The sequence below is a fragment of the Phascolarctos cinereus genome, unplaced genomic scaffold (assembly GCF_003287225.1).
Source record: "Phascolarctos cinereus isolate Bilbo 61053 unplaced genomic scaffold, phaCin_HiC Scaffold_5;HRSCAF=322, whole genome shotgun sequence".
Classification (NCBI taxonomy): Eukaryota; Metazoa; Chordata; class Mammalia; order Diprotodontia; family Phascolarctidae; genus Phascolarctos; species Phascolarctos cinereus.
The window spans coordinates 371,059,000-371,073,194 of record NW_027555958.1 but is presented as its reverse complement, the minus strand read 5'-3'; the positions used below and the strand labels follow the sequence as shown (position 1 = coordinate 371,073,194).

Below are 14,195 nucleotides of genomic sequence, written 5' to 3'. Positions count from 1 at the left end.
ACGAGCTAGAAGAAGATACGCCAACAGTGATATTAAAAGAAAAGGTGCTTACTGTCCAAGCAAAGCATACTGATCTTGGAGACACCCTAAGGATCATAGCTGACCAGGAAGAACATGACAGGGATGCTATGGTGCAGTAAGAAATTGTGAATATGAAGAATTCAGTGAAACAGAGTTGTATGAACTGATGTGAAGCAAAATAAGCTAGACAAATAGAAAAATATGTATGACCACAGACGAAAAAATCTAAAAGGAAGTCAAATTCTGACTGAAAAACTATTGAATGTCTAAGAAAAGAGATAATAAAAGTTTCCTTCCCCTGCATGGCAAAAGGAAGAAGAAAAGAAAAGGAAAAAAAAGTGAGACAACTAGAACTGAATGTTTTACACATTGTCGAATTTCACTATCAGATTTTTTAAATTGTTTCAATTTGTCACCGGGGAAGATTCAGTCTGGAGGGGAGTATTAAAATGACTATATATATATATTTTTTTAAAAGGATCAATAAAGTTGTTTTTCACTTGATAAAGCCTTCCAAATTAAATAAAAATATACTTTAATTTTCATTTGATCCAGTGCAAAGAGAGGAGTAGGCAAAGTCACAAATTTTATTAGAAAATATATATCAGGAATAAGAAAGTCAAAAATTGTAGATTATGTAGACACTTTATGCCTACAAATCGTGAATATTTTCTTTAAGAAAAGTCAGAATATGTTAGACATGACATGTATCTAATCACGTCATAAAATGACATTAACCATATTTTAAAATACAAAAAAACTTATTACTGATGTAATAATCTCTTCTGAATCAGCTTTTCTATATGCTATCAGACCACTGACTTATTAGAACAAGGATGAGAACTAGTAAAAAGCTAGAAAAATAAAAATGGAGAAAAGATATGACATTCAATTTTTAAAATTGTATTCTGATTATGAGGGTTTTCCCCATAAAACATTGAAAAGAAATGGAAAAAACAAGGCTAAAGGTTTTTAATCCTTTCTGATTTTGATTTTAAGTAAATTATTGAGTACAAAAAATGGGATATGGGTAGAAGAAAGAATGTAGATAGTGACTACAATGTAGAAATTTAAAGAACATAAATTACTAGAATGAAGAAAGCAAAATAGCCCCAAAACTCCACAAATATTTTACGCATCAGATGGACAGATATAGCAGCAAATGTTATATTAATTTAGAATATTAACTGGCTTGTAAAATTTTGCAGGGGAAGGATGATGGAAAAATATGAGCATTATCAACTTATAAAATGGAAGTAAGTGGTGGAAAGTAAAACCAGATTTTTAAAAGTTCCAGATAAGCAAGGACATCCTGAAGACATTTAAAGATGAAAATAAAAGTATAATATACAGGAGAAAAATGACAAGATCTATTAAGTTTTCTTAGCAAACTCTTCATCATCAGTGTATAGAATGTCTAACAATAGCTTTCAAATGAAGGGGGAAAAAAGTTACCTTCTTCAGCTTTGGAAGGTCAGATATGTTGGCAGCATTAGAAAACAGCAAGCTATGAGCTAGCCAAGGAATAGCCATGACCCTGGCCACTTAAAAAGCAAGACACTTTTCCTAAGAGCTGGATGAGACAAAAAAATATCCCTGAAGAGTAAGATCCTTGGTAGCAAAGAATAGCAACATAGGGGAAAAAAAAAACACCCAGTCTTTGATGGGAATAGTTCCTTGACTTTTGGAGAAGAGGAAGAGATTTCTGTCTCCCACACACATTGGCCCTGCCATTTTGCAGTGGAGCTACTCATTCAGTAGGAGACAGCCCATCCAGAAGGAGACAGACCCAGGATCCAAGTAACATGCCCAGAAGAATTGTCCCTAGCAGCTGTAGTATGAGGCCATCATGAGATTAACAGTACTGAGACATTGCAATGCCAAAAGCATGAGTTGCTTTGGCTTCGTGTATTCGCTGAGTTTGGTACTCTGCTGGTATTCTCAAGATGTGCCCACTCTTCCCACTGATGTTGTTTGGAGTTGTGGGAGTGTGTATCCAGGGTATACGTGGGGTATGTTTTATAGTTACTGTTCTTACCATATCAGTAAAGCCTTTGCTTTGAGCTAATTGTGTCTGCTTGCTGATTAAAGGTAAACATAGCGGTGGGGGCTTATGGGCTATAGTTTTAGAAATGTAGACCCACAGAATACCTAGAAACTGGAGGTTGTCAACTCTGGGAACCCAGCCTTTTGAGTGTAAGAGTTGCCCAAAGGAAACACATTAATTTTTATTTAGTTCGTCTCCTTTTTTGATATGTTCTTACGTAGGACCTAAAACCTCTATACCCTCAGTTTACCTTCTAAACCTAAACTGACTAAAAAAATAACCAATTTGCTAATTCCTCTTTCCTACCTGACTTTTTTGGCTCAATTGATAAGGTCTTTTGGTGGGGCAAAGGACCGATTTTGCTGTTTAAAGTTTTTTTTTTAATCTGGGTTTATTCTGAATCATAACAAGCCTCAGGTGCTATATTCAAGACTTGTTTCAGACACAGTAGAATGAATGATTTTTTTTTAAACTTTACTAGAGAATGACATGCTTGATGGTCTGGAAACACATGGATTCCTTTTGTAGGCTGTGTATGTGCACATATAGGATTTAGAGTAGGAAGGAAACTGATTATTTAATACAACCACTCCATTGTACAGACAGGGTAACAGAGGCCCAGAGAATTTAAGTAACTTGCCTTTGGTAACACAGGTAGTACACATTAGAACTACGATTCAAACACAGGTCCTCCAAATCCCATGTGTATGTATGTGGTTTGATTGAAGTTTTTCATTGCCTCATGAACAACCACCACAAATAATAATAATAAGCTTGCTAAGTCCTCACTTTGGTACAAATTACAAGTGTTCTCAGAATTCAGATAAAGGGATGCTCAGTCAGAAATGGGCTTATCAGAGAAGATTTTATGAGAAGGTAGAGATCGAAGTGGTCTTAAAGGATGGAAAACATTCCAGCAAAAAGAAACATCAGTAAAGTAAAAGAATTATTCAGGAAGATTTTTTGTGGAACATTGAGAAAACTAATTTCAGTGAGTGGATTAGTAAGAAATAGTGTCGAGCAAGTAGAATAGGGACAAATCATAGAAAGGCCTTGAAAACCAGATCATTGAAGAAATTCAGACTTGGTGCACTGGGAAATAGGAAGCCATTTGAAATGCTTTAGCAGGGAAATAACATGCCAAAAATAGTTTTTAAGGAGGAGTGATCGAGCAACAGTATGGAACATGGATTGGAGGGATAAGAGACTGGAGTCAGGGAGGCCAGCTAGGTTATTGTTGCATTCCAGCTGTGAAGCAATTAGACTATTATGATAGGGGAAATAGCAAATACAGAACACATTTTGAAGGAAAAATTGGCAGACATTCATGCCTGATTGGATCTTGGGGATAAAGAAAGTTTTATCAAAGAAAACTGCAAAGTTTCAAGTCTGTATGTTAAAATAATTGAAGTACATTGGTAGGGATGAGGAGTCAGAAATTGAGACTGGTGTTGAGAGGGAGGTTATAAATTTGGTTTAGAATGTATTGGGTTTGAGGTAAAGTTAAGATAGCACATGTCCAATAAGCAGTTGGAAGCACGTTTGACTATTAATCCAACCACATGATTTTGTTTATGCAAGGTAGAAATTCTAGTTTTATTAAGTAGCATATTTCACAGTAACCAACAAGAGTATAAATGCAAGCTGAATTTAGGAGATTCAAGCTCAATAAGGTCATTAAAAAATATCTAATTTTCGTGAAGATTTCCTGCATTGGAAAAAATAAAAAGATTTATTAAAAATGGAATTTGAACAAATTATTTTTCAAAATCTTCCACAAGGTGTCAGCAGCACTTTAAGCCTTAGTGAACAAGGAGATGTAATGATAATTTTAAATAAAATATCCAAATTCACCAAATGTTGAACATTGAGGAGTAAAGCATTTCTTTTGTTCCATCAGCTTGCTGTCTTGTGTAGAACTCAGGAGTTGTAAGTAATTTTACATAATATGTAGAAACACACTTTTTATGTTGTATGCCATGAAGTGTTTCATTTCTCTAGTCTGAGATATAGGTGTCCCTAACTTTAATATTAAACAAAGGAATTTAATCTCTCAGAACTATATATTACATACAGAAGAAACTAGGGTCACCAGGGGGCAGCACTTTCTCTAAAAAAATATTAACTGGTAATGACAGTCCTGTTAGGAATAAAAGGATATCACCAATGTTCAGTAGAGAGTAAATACTAAGCAATAACTTAGAGGATATTTCAGAAGATACCAAGTGTTTGGAATTTGAATTATTATTCTATATATTTTCTAGTAAAAAACACTACTAAGAAATCTTCCTGTTTCTGTTTAAAACAGTTTAAAATAATTGTATTCAAAACTTTAAATGCCAGCGTCAAATCAAAGGAAAATGTTGTTCTTTTGAAATATGACTAAATTGAGCAGATACAATTATTATCCAAGAGATTCTGGTTTTGGTGACTCATTAGAGGTTGGGGCCCCAGAATTAGAATTTATATCATGGCCAAATGGCCAAATTTTTGCTTCTGTTTCCACTGTGTTCCCTTTTGAAAGATAAAACAACATTCCTTCTGTTACCTATGACTTCATTTGGTGAACAGACGTTTCTTAAAACTCCTATTATGTGCCTGGAAGTGTGCTTGGTGCTAGGAATACAGATACAGAGAATGAAACAATAACTATTCTCAAGTAGCTTACATTCTTTTTTTAAATAATTTTTTGGGAAAAGGACCCACGTGTACAAAAATATTCATAGCAGCTCTTTTTGTGGTGGCAAAGAATTGGAAATTGAGAGGATGCCCATCAGTTGTGGGGAATGGCTGAGCAAGTTGTGGTATATGAATGTAATGGAATACTATTGTGCTATAAGAAATGATGAGCAGGCTGACTTCAGAAAAACCTGGAAAGACTTGTATGGTCTGATGCTGAGTGAAATGAGCAGAACCAGGAGAATGTTGTACACAATAACAGCCACGTTGTACGATGACTAATATTGATAGACTTAACCCTTCTCAGCAATACAAAATCTAAGATATCTCCTGAGGCCTCAGATGGAAAATACTATCCACAAAGAAGAAAGAACTTTGGAGTTTGAATGCAGATCAAAGCACACTATTTGCTATTTTTTTTCCTTCTGTTGTGTTTTGTTTCCTCTTTCTGGTGGTTCCTCCTATTGCTTCTAATTCTTACTTACAACATCACTAATGTGAAAATATGTTTAATAGGGGGAGCTGGGTGGCGCAGTAGATAGAGCTCCGGACTTGGAGTCAGGAGGACCTGAGTTCAAATCCAGACTCAGACACATGACACTAGCTATGTGACCCTGGGCAAGTCACTTAACCCCGATTGCCTCATCAAAACAGTAAAGCAAAAAAAAATCAAATTAAAATATGTTTAATAGGAATGTATATGTATAGCCTATTATCAGATTGCATGCCATCTTCAGGAGGGAGGTGGGGAAGGTAGGAGAAAAATATAAAACTCAAAAGCTTATGGAAGTGATTGTTGATAATTCAAAATAAATTAATAAAAAAAGAAAAAAATAAATTTTTATTGACATCTTTTGTGTTTACATAACTACATATACATATATATATGGATTATATATATGTATATATATATATATGTATATTTTTTTTCCCTTCTCCAGCAATCAAAGAAATATATAATGAAGTTAGAATACAAGGGGAAAGGGGAGGGAGTTCCATAAAACTAAACATTGTATCAAAGAAGTCTTCCATTGTATGCAGTACCCCACCGTGCATGGTCCCCCACTTCTGCAAAGGAGTGGGGGGAAGATGGCTTTTCACATATTATCTTTGGGGCTAAGTATTCTCATTATAATTTTGCAGTTTTAAGTTTCAATTATTATATTGTTGTTTTTCTTTCCATTTACAGTTGTAGTTTTTGTATATTTTGTTTTCCTGGTTCAGCGTAATTCATTTTGCATCTATTTATCTAAGTCTTTCCATGCTTCTCCATTTAAGTATATTGTTTCTTGCAGCACAGTAAAAGTTCTATTCAATCATAGACCATGATTTGTTTAGCCAATAAAGTTTCATTCTTTTGTGGACCACAGTTTGTTTAGCCATGCCCCCATCAATGAGCAGTTATCTACTTTATTTCTAATTCTTTGCTACCACAAAAAATACTGCGATAAATATTTTGGTCTGTCATGGGGCCTTTATCTTTGTCATATGCCTATCTGTGGTATGTGACCAGCAGTGAAATTTCTGAGTCAAAAGATAGACATTTTAGTCACTTTCTCTGCATATTTCCAAATTGCTTTCCAGAATTGTTGCACCAATTCATAGCTCCACCAAAAATGCACTGGTGTGCTCATCTTTCCACCCCCTTCCAACACTGATTATTCCTGTATTTTGTCATCTTTGTCAATTTTCTGAGTGTGAAGTGAAACTTTGGGTTTATTTTTATTTGCATTTCTCTTATTAGAGATTTAAGACATTCTTTCCTATGGTGGTTAATAATTTGCAATTATTCTTTTGAGAACCATTTGTTTGTGTGTTTCTTCATATATTGACCACTTTTCTATTGGGGAATGGCTTTTGGTCATATTTTTCATTAGTTGTCTATACATTTTGGATATCAAACCATTATAAGAGATATTTGGCACAGTTGATCTTTTCTTATGTTATGAGAGTTAATTTTATTCATGCAAGTTTTTTCAGTTTCATGTAATCAAAATCATTTATTTTATCTTTTGTAATTTCCTCTCTTATTTTGTTTAAGAACTCATCACTTTCCCATAGCTATGAAGGGGTAGGGAACATGCAGGCTTGAGGCCACATGTGGTCCCCTAGGTCCTCAAGTATGACCCTTTGACTGAATCCAAACTTCACACATCCCATTTTGTTCTGTGATTGAATTTATTGTAGAATATGGTATAAAGTGTTGATCTAAGCATAATTTCTGTCAGACTAGTTTCCAGTTTTCCAAGCAGATTTTATTATATGGAGAGTTCTTTCCTATATAATTATATATGGTAGTCTTAACAAAGAATTCTAAATAGTCTTATAAATTGTGAATAGTAGTCTTAATAAATAGCAGTCTTAACAACACATATTTGTCATGACATTTTACTGACAGCCAAAATGTCCCTCTAATTTTTGCAAACAGTCTTTGCATTATAATTCCAGACTTTGTTGTTGTTATCATTCAGTCCCTGTCCCACTCTTTGTGACCCCACTTAGGGTTTTCTTGGTAAAGATAGTAGAATGGTTTGCCATTTCCTTGTCCAGCTCATTTTATAGATAAAGAAACTAAGGCAAATATGGTTAAGTGACTTGCCCAGGGCCACACAGCTAGTAAGTGTATGGAGCCATATTTGAACTCAGGAAGGTGGGTCTTCCAGACTCCAGGCTTGGTGCTCTATCCACTGCATCACGTGGCTGCTCTGTTCTAGACTAGGTACTTTCAACCCCTGTACAAATCCAAAAGCTAACCCACTGAAGCATTCCTTAAAGCTATTTATCTTTTCTAATTCAAGTTCAGAGACTGCCAATTCTGTAGTGATTATGCCACTTATTGACCCAGACTTCCCATATTTGTTTACTGAAAGAATCCAGTACTGTCCCAGAGAAACTTCCTAACTCTGGCTTAAGACAATGATACATTTAATTTAGGTCTTGCCCACCTTGCCCAGCTTTCATCCCTTTCCTAAGAACTTCCTTCAGCCTCTTTGCTATCAGATGCCCTTTGTTCATTCAGGCCTCTAAAGGGTGAGGGTAGACATCAGGAGCTCCTCCCAGATCCTCCATTTGAGGAGGGTACCCAAGCCATTCATCTTACATGAATGCTTACCATTTTCTAACCAGATGTTCTCCTGGACTTTGTGATCTCCAAAAACCTTGCAAGATGAAATAACAGCTGCTCAGATCATTTCCCACCCTGGCTGCAGGACTTCATCATGCCTCTGTACTGGGTACAAACCTCCCTCACCAACCCCAATTCCCATTCCCCAACCCCACCCTTTTTAGTTTCTTTTTATGTGTTCTCCCATTAGATTCCGAGTTCCCTCGAGAACAAAAGCTGTCCTATCCCTTTCTTTGTATCCCTGGCGCTTAGCACAGTATTTGGTACTTAGTAGATGCTTAATAAATGTTTTTTGACTATTGACTACTCTTCTGAGCAGCCCTTCCTCCTCCAGGTAGATCAGTTCCCAGATACTGTCCCCTGCTATCAATTTATTTTAATTATAATGATCCAATATTTTAATCATTTCATAGATTAGGTATAGAGTACTGATCAGGTAGTTTCCCTAAAAAAATTGCTGGGCCTGGGGTCAGGAAGACTCCTCTACCTGAGTTCAAATCAAGCCTCAGACACTTACTAGCTGTGTGACCCTGGGCAAGTCACTTAACTCATTTGTCTCATTTTCCTCATCTATAAAATGAGCTGGAGAAGGAAATGGCAAACCGCTCCAGTGTCTTTGCCAAGAAATCCCCAAATGGGGTCATGAAGAGTTGAAAACAACTGAACAACAAAACCTTGCTATGAGTTACCTTGCAGCCTTCCAATTTTTTGATAATTCTTTTTAATGTCATTATGATGTCATTTTTTATCTCTATGTTCATTCTTATATGCCCCTCCCTCACCATATTACTGAGGGGAAATAGTTGGTCAAGAGAATGGGGATCTTAATAAGGCCAACTACTCCTTTACATGTTACTGTTGACACTATGTAATGCATATCTTCCCTCAGTCTATAGTGTTAAATCAGACCTGTTCAATTTTCAAATGAAGAAATTAAAGCTATCTATAGTCATATGAAAAAAAATGCTCTAGATCACTATTGATTAGAGAAATGCAAATCAAAACAACTCTGAGGTACCACATCACACCTATTAGATTGGCTAATATGACAAAACAGGAAAATGATAAATGTTGGAAATGTGGGAAAATTGCAACACTAATGCATTGTTGGTGGAGTTGTGAAATGATCCAACCATTCTGGAGAGTAATTTGTAACTGTGCCCAAAGGGCTATAAAACTGTGCATACCCTTTGACCCGGCAATACCACTTCTAGGTCTGTGTCCCAAAGAGATCATAAAAATGAGAAAAGGACCCACATGTACAAAAATATTTATAGCAGCTATTTTTGTGGTGGCCAAGAATTGGAAATTGAGGGGATACCCATTAATTGGGGAATGGCTGAGCGAGTTGTGGTATATGAATGTAATGGAATACTATTGTTCCATAAGAAATGATGAGCAGGTGGACTTCGGAAAAACCTGGAAAGACTTACGTGAACTGATGCTGAGTGAAGTGAGCAGAACCAGGAGAACATTGTACACAGTAACAGAAAGATTGTGTGATCACTGACTTTGATAGACTTAACTCTTCTCCGCAATGCAAGGATCTGAGACAGCTCTAAAAGACTCATGACGGAAAATGCTACCCACATCCAGAGAAAGAACTATGGAGTCTGAATGCAGATCAGAGCACACTATTTGCTCGCGCTCTCTCTTTTATTTGTTTCTTCTTTCTCATGGTTCCACCCATTGGTCCTGATTCTTCTTTACAACATGACTAATATGAAAATATATATAATATGAATGTATATGTAGAGCCTATATCACATTGCATACTGTCTTGGGGAGGGGGAGGAGAAGAAAGGAAAGAAGATTTAGAACTCAAAGTCTTATGGAAGTGAATGTTGAAAACTAAAAATAAATTAATTTTAAAAACAATCAGACCTGTTAAAATTGTCCACGTTAATGTGCTGAGCTGAAAAACAACTGTAGTTTTCCCACAATACATGTCTCTCCTCTATTAACTCGATTTGTAAGGTGGGATCATGGATTATAGGTATAGAGCTGGAAGAGACGTTTGAGGTTGGCTAGTACAGATTCCTAATTTTATGTATGAGGAAAATGAGGCCTCACAGGTGAAGTTATTCACACAGAGTCACAGAGATGATAATAATAATAATAAAGAAATGGGTTTCATAGCTACCACCTGTCTCTAAGGTTCTCTTTGATTACCCTTCCACCAAAGTCCCTTTTCCTTTCATATCCCAAGGAGGCTACCTTGCACCTTTATATCCAACACAGGGAAGCTGCGCTCCAGTGCAGTTAGTGCGAGTGAACTCCAGCCCAGGCCACAAAGTTGTGTGGTTTAAGATGGAAAGTTTTGTCCAAAGCCAAGGGGAAGAGAGCACAGACCAAAGGAGCCAGCTGCTGTCCACAGCTCTTGCCTAAGTCGAAGTCAAGTTGCTTATTCAGGCCTTAACTAGAGCAAGGCCCAGCCCTCTGGAGAGTTTTCTTCCCCTGGGGTTTTCAGTGCTTTTACCTCACTAGGAGACTAAATAGCCAGACCTCATGCTGGGTTTCTCTGGGGCTGCAGCTATTGTCTGCTCCTGCTGCTAAGATTCCTACAGCCGTTGCCTCCAGCTATCTTCACCATGCCAAGCTTCCAAATGTTCACTTCCCTGGGGCATGGAGAAGGCCCTGAGGAAGAGGCACCATTCCAGGAAGTAAAGCTCACTCAAGGTGGCAGCTTTGGCATGGGAATGGGAATTATCCTCCTTTTTCATACTTCATCATTATTTGCCATCCCCTCCACCCCACCTCATTCTCAGAAAAAAAAAAAAAAGGGACAGGTTATGTGTATCTAAAAGGTATCTTTTAGATAACCTTTTAGAAATAGTGAAAATAAACTCACTTAATGTTGAAATCTTAAAATTTGCAATAATTGCCAGTATACATTTAACTTCCTCACAAAGGAACTGTTAAATATGAGTGGTTTATAGGCAAATTGAAATCAATTGCTGTTTATAATGTAAAAGCAAAAGTAACAGTTCAGGATCTATACTTGACTTAAAAAAAAGTTTTATTGCACCTTTTGTTTAAGCCAGTTTTTAATTCATGTGTAATTCATGGTTTTGTTACTATATTTTTAAACTTCTCATTTATTTTTGACATATTGGCATCAGTTAAAGAAATATGATGAGCATAATTAATTCTAATGTGGTGAGACAATATAGGCAGTTTATTATTCTTTGCCTTTTCCCTGAAGAAAAAAAAAGACTTTTTTTTTCTACCTTCATAGAATGTCTTATAACCCTTCACCCTTGAGGGAAAGTGCTAGAAAGGAATAGGGTACTATGTTGAGTAGGCATAGGAAGAAGTAATACTTTTACTATTATTTGCCTTTAGGACTGTTCCTTTAAGTAGTCCTAGTAATGACTGAAATTTGTTTGACGGTGAGTTAATCACCAACAGCTACTGCTACCTAGGCAAGCCCCAGTTATAAATTAATGATGGGAGCTGCAGAGAGAGTGGGTGGAGATCTCTGGATATATACTGAATTGAGCAGCATGCCCTGAGGAATATTCTGAGGAGAGAAACCACTTGAGTATACAGTATCCATATTTAATTTGTTTTTACTACAATCATTCTATTTCTATAGCTATTTCTATGTAGCTTTTGTTGTAGTCGATGAGATTTCTACCAGTGTGCCAGTCATGGGTGATAGTTACTTTGACTGTTCTGGAAAAGTCAGGTGATCCAGTTTAATTCTTTTTTGTTTGTTTGTTTTCCCTATGGCTGAAACAGAATGAAACCTGTTAGAATGACACTTTTTAACCATTCATTTTCACAAATCCTACTAGACTTCTGAGGAGCTTGAGATCCCACAGGACCTTAGAGCTACTAGTTTTGGAGACGGACAGTGGAAAGAAAAGAAGTGAAATTTCCCCGTTCGCTAGTCAAGTGGGAACAAGAATGAGCCATCTTTCTTTTGAATTCCCAAAGCCTTTCATATAACCCTCTTCAAAGATCAACATATTGCTAAAAAAACAGGGTGTTAACGTAAAAACATTGAGAACACTCTGGAAAACATTCCATAGGAGTCAGAAAACCTGGTCACTTACTAGTGACCTGTTCTACTTACTAGTTATTATTCATCCCCTCTGAGACTCAGTTTCCTCATCTGTAAAATGATAATGATAATAATTGTGACTCACAATTGGGAGGAAAGTTGTTTTTTTAACTAATTTATTTTTAGTTTTCAACATTTGCTTTTATAAGATTTTGGGTTCTAAATTTCCCTTCCTCCTCTATTCACCCCTCCCCAATACAGGATGAAATCTGTTATAAGCTATACATGTATGATCACATTAAACGTATATCCACATTAGTCATGTTGGGAAAGAAGAATCAGAACAAAAGGGGAAAACCATGAGGAAAAAAAAAGAGAGAATATTATATTTAGATCTGCATTCAGACACCATGGTTTTTTCTCTGGATGTGGATAGCATTTTCCATCATGAGTCTTTTGGAATTGTCTTAGATTGTTGCATTGCTGAGAAGAGGTTAGTCTAACAAAGTCGGTCGTTGCACAATGTTGTTGTTACTGTGTACAATGTTCTGATTCTGCTCATTTCACTCAGCATCAGTTCATGCAAGTGTTTCCAGGTTTAAGGAAAGTTCTCTATAAACTAGAAAGACCTATTAAATGTAAATAATTATTTTTTTTTATTATCTGACTCCAGGTTAATAAACTTTAAATTGGAAGCACTATGTTGTGAAAAATCGATTTCATAATATTCTAACAGATGCTACTTAGCATAGGAAACATAAAATGTATAAGAACATACATTTGAGTCCAAAATATATGTGATGAAATATGCTAATTGATCTCTCCCCCATTTTTTTTTGACATTCATAAATGCATCATATCAAGCCAAAGTGACAAAAGTATCTCCTGTTGGCCAGTGGTATGGGAATATAAAATGTACAATATTTTGCACATTGCTTGGTGAAATTCATAGTAAACTTTTTGGTTTTCTGGTCTATGGTTAAGAGTTAAGGTTGAAGAACATATATTTACATTTTTGTTAAAATGAATCCGGGGATCAGTTCACTTATCAATCAGGTGTTATTTGGTATACAAGTATAAGTAACAATAGATGTCAACTTAGAAATATATTCTTTATAACTCTTCGTTCTTTAGCTTCAGAAGATTGGCATAAAGCTTTTGATATTTTTCATTCATGAGAAGATAAAGATAAATAATAGAAAAGCCTATTATAATTTGGTTGAATTTACTTCATCAGAGACCTTCAAAAATCAAATTAAAGTGCAAGATTCTAAGAGAGATTTTCTTCTCATGATACGCTCTTTTAAACGTGCTGCCTCAGAGTCAATGAGTGCTTGAGTGTTATGTTTTATCTCAACGAAACTTTGCATATTAATAAGTTCATAACTCAGAGAATATGTAAAAATATATAATCACAGCATTTTATTGTCTATAAGTATAGCACCCAGGATGCAAAGGAATCATCCTGTAAATTTAGACTCTGATTTCAGTCATTTAGTCAGTTAATAAGCACTGATTACCTACTATATGCAAGGCACTTTGTGTGTGTGTGTGTGTGTATGTGTGTGAGTGTGAGAGAGAATTTAATGAATCTTTTATTATCTCCTTTTTACTTCTTCCAGCTTTTGTATAACCAAAAGACCACCATAAACAATAATATGTGGGTAACCTCTTTTCTAGACAGGTGATATGATAGTTGTCTATAATGCCTGTTCTTGAGAGTGACTGATATAATTCCAGCAAGTCCAGTACTAACAATGCATCCCTTAATATGTGTTTTCCACAAAATCCTTCTAAAAGTTTTCTTTATGATTCCAGGGCTGTGGTTCCCAGATGAGCATGTCAGAAATGTCCTGTAGTGAAAGCACATCCTCTTGTCAGTCTCTAGAACATGGCTCAACTCCAGAAATCCTCATTGGCCTGCTTTATAATGCCACAACTGGCAGATTATCAGCAGAAGTGATAAAAGGCAGCCACTTCAAAAACTTGGCAGCAAACAGACCACCCAGTGAGTGAAAATCTTTTTTTTTTAATTTTTTTAATCCTAATACTTTTTATACTTGTGGAACTGTCAGTGGTGGGGACTTCAATCCTATCATTTAGACCTACCCAATAAAAATGAAATGGTACAATCATCAACTAATCTGTTTCATGTTTTCTATTTCCAATCATTTGGGAAATAAATCTGAAATTCAAAATATTAGTTATGAGTTGACAAGACTTTTAATTTTTTATGGTGACTTGAATAAATTAGCTTTATCGTAATGTTTAACTATTAATGCCAGAAAAGAAAAATTAAAGCATTTTTAAAGTAT

At 35.8% G+C, this 14,195-nt stretch overlaps 1 protein-coding gene across 2 annotated transcripts in view; it reads left to right on the top strand.

Annotated features, from left to right (window-relative positions):
- The window catches only part of SYT14 (synaptotagmin 14), a 200,118-nt gene that overhangs the window by 170,854 nt on the left and 15,069 nt on the right, over positions 1–14,195 (top strand). For both annotated transcript variants that reach the window (XM_078156332.1, XM_078156331.1), the window contains exon 5: positions 13,699–13,888. In XM_078156332.1, the coding sequence (XP_078012458.1) occupies positions 13,699–13,888 (190 nt within the window). The remainder of the gene's footprint in view (positions 1–13,698; positions 13,889–14,195) is intronic.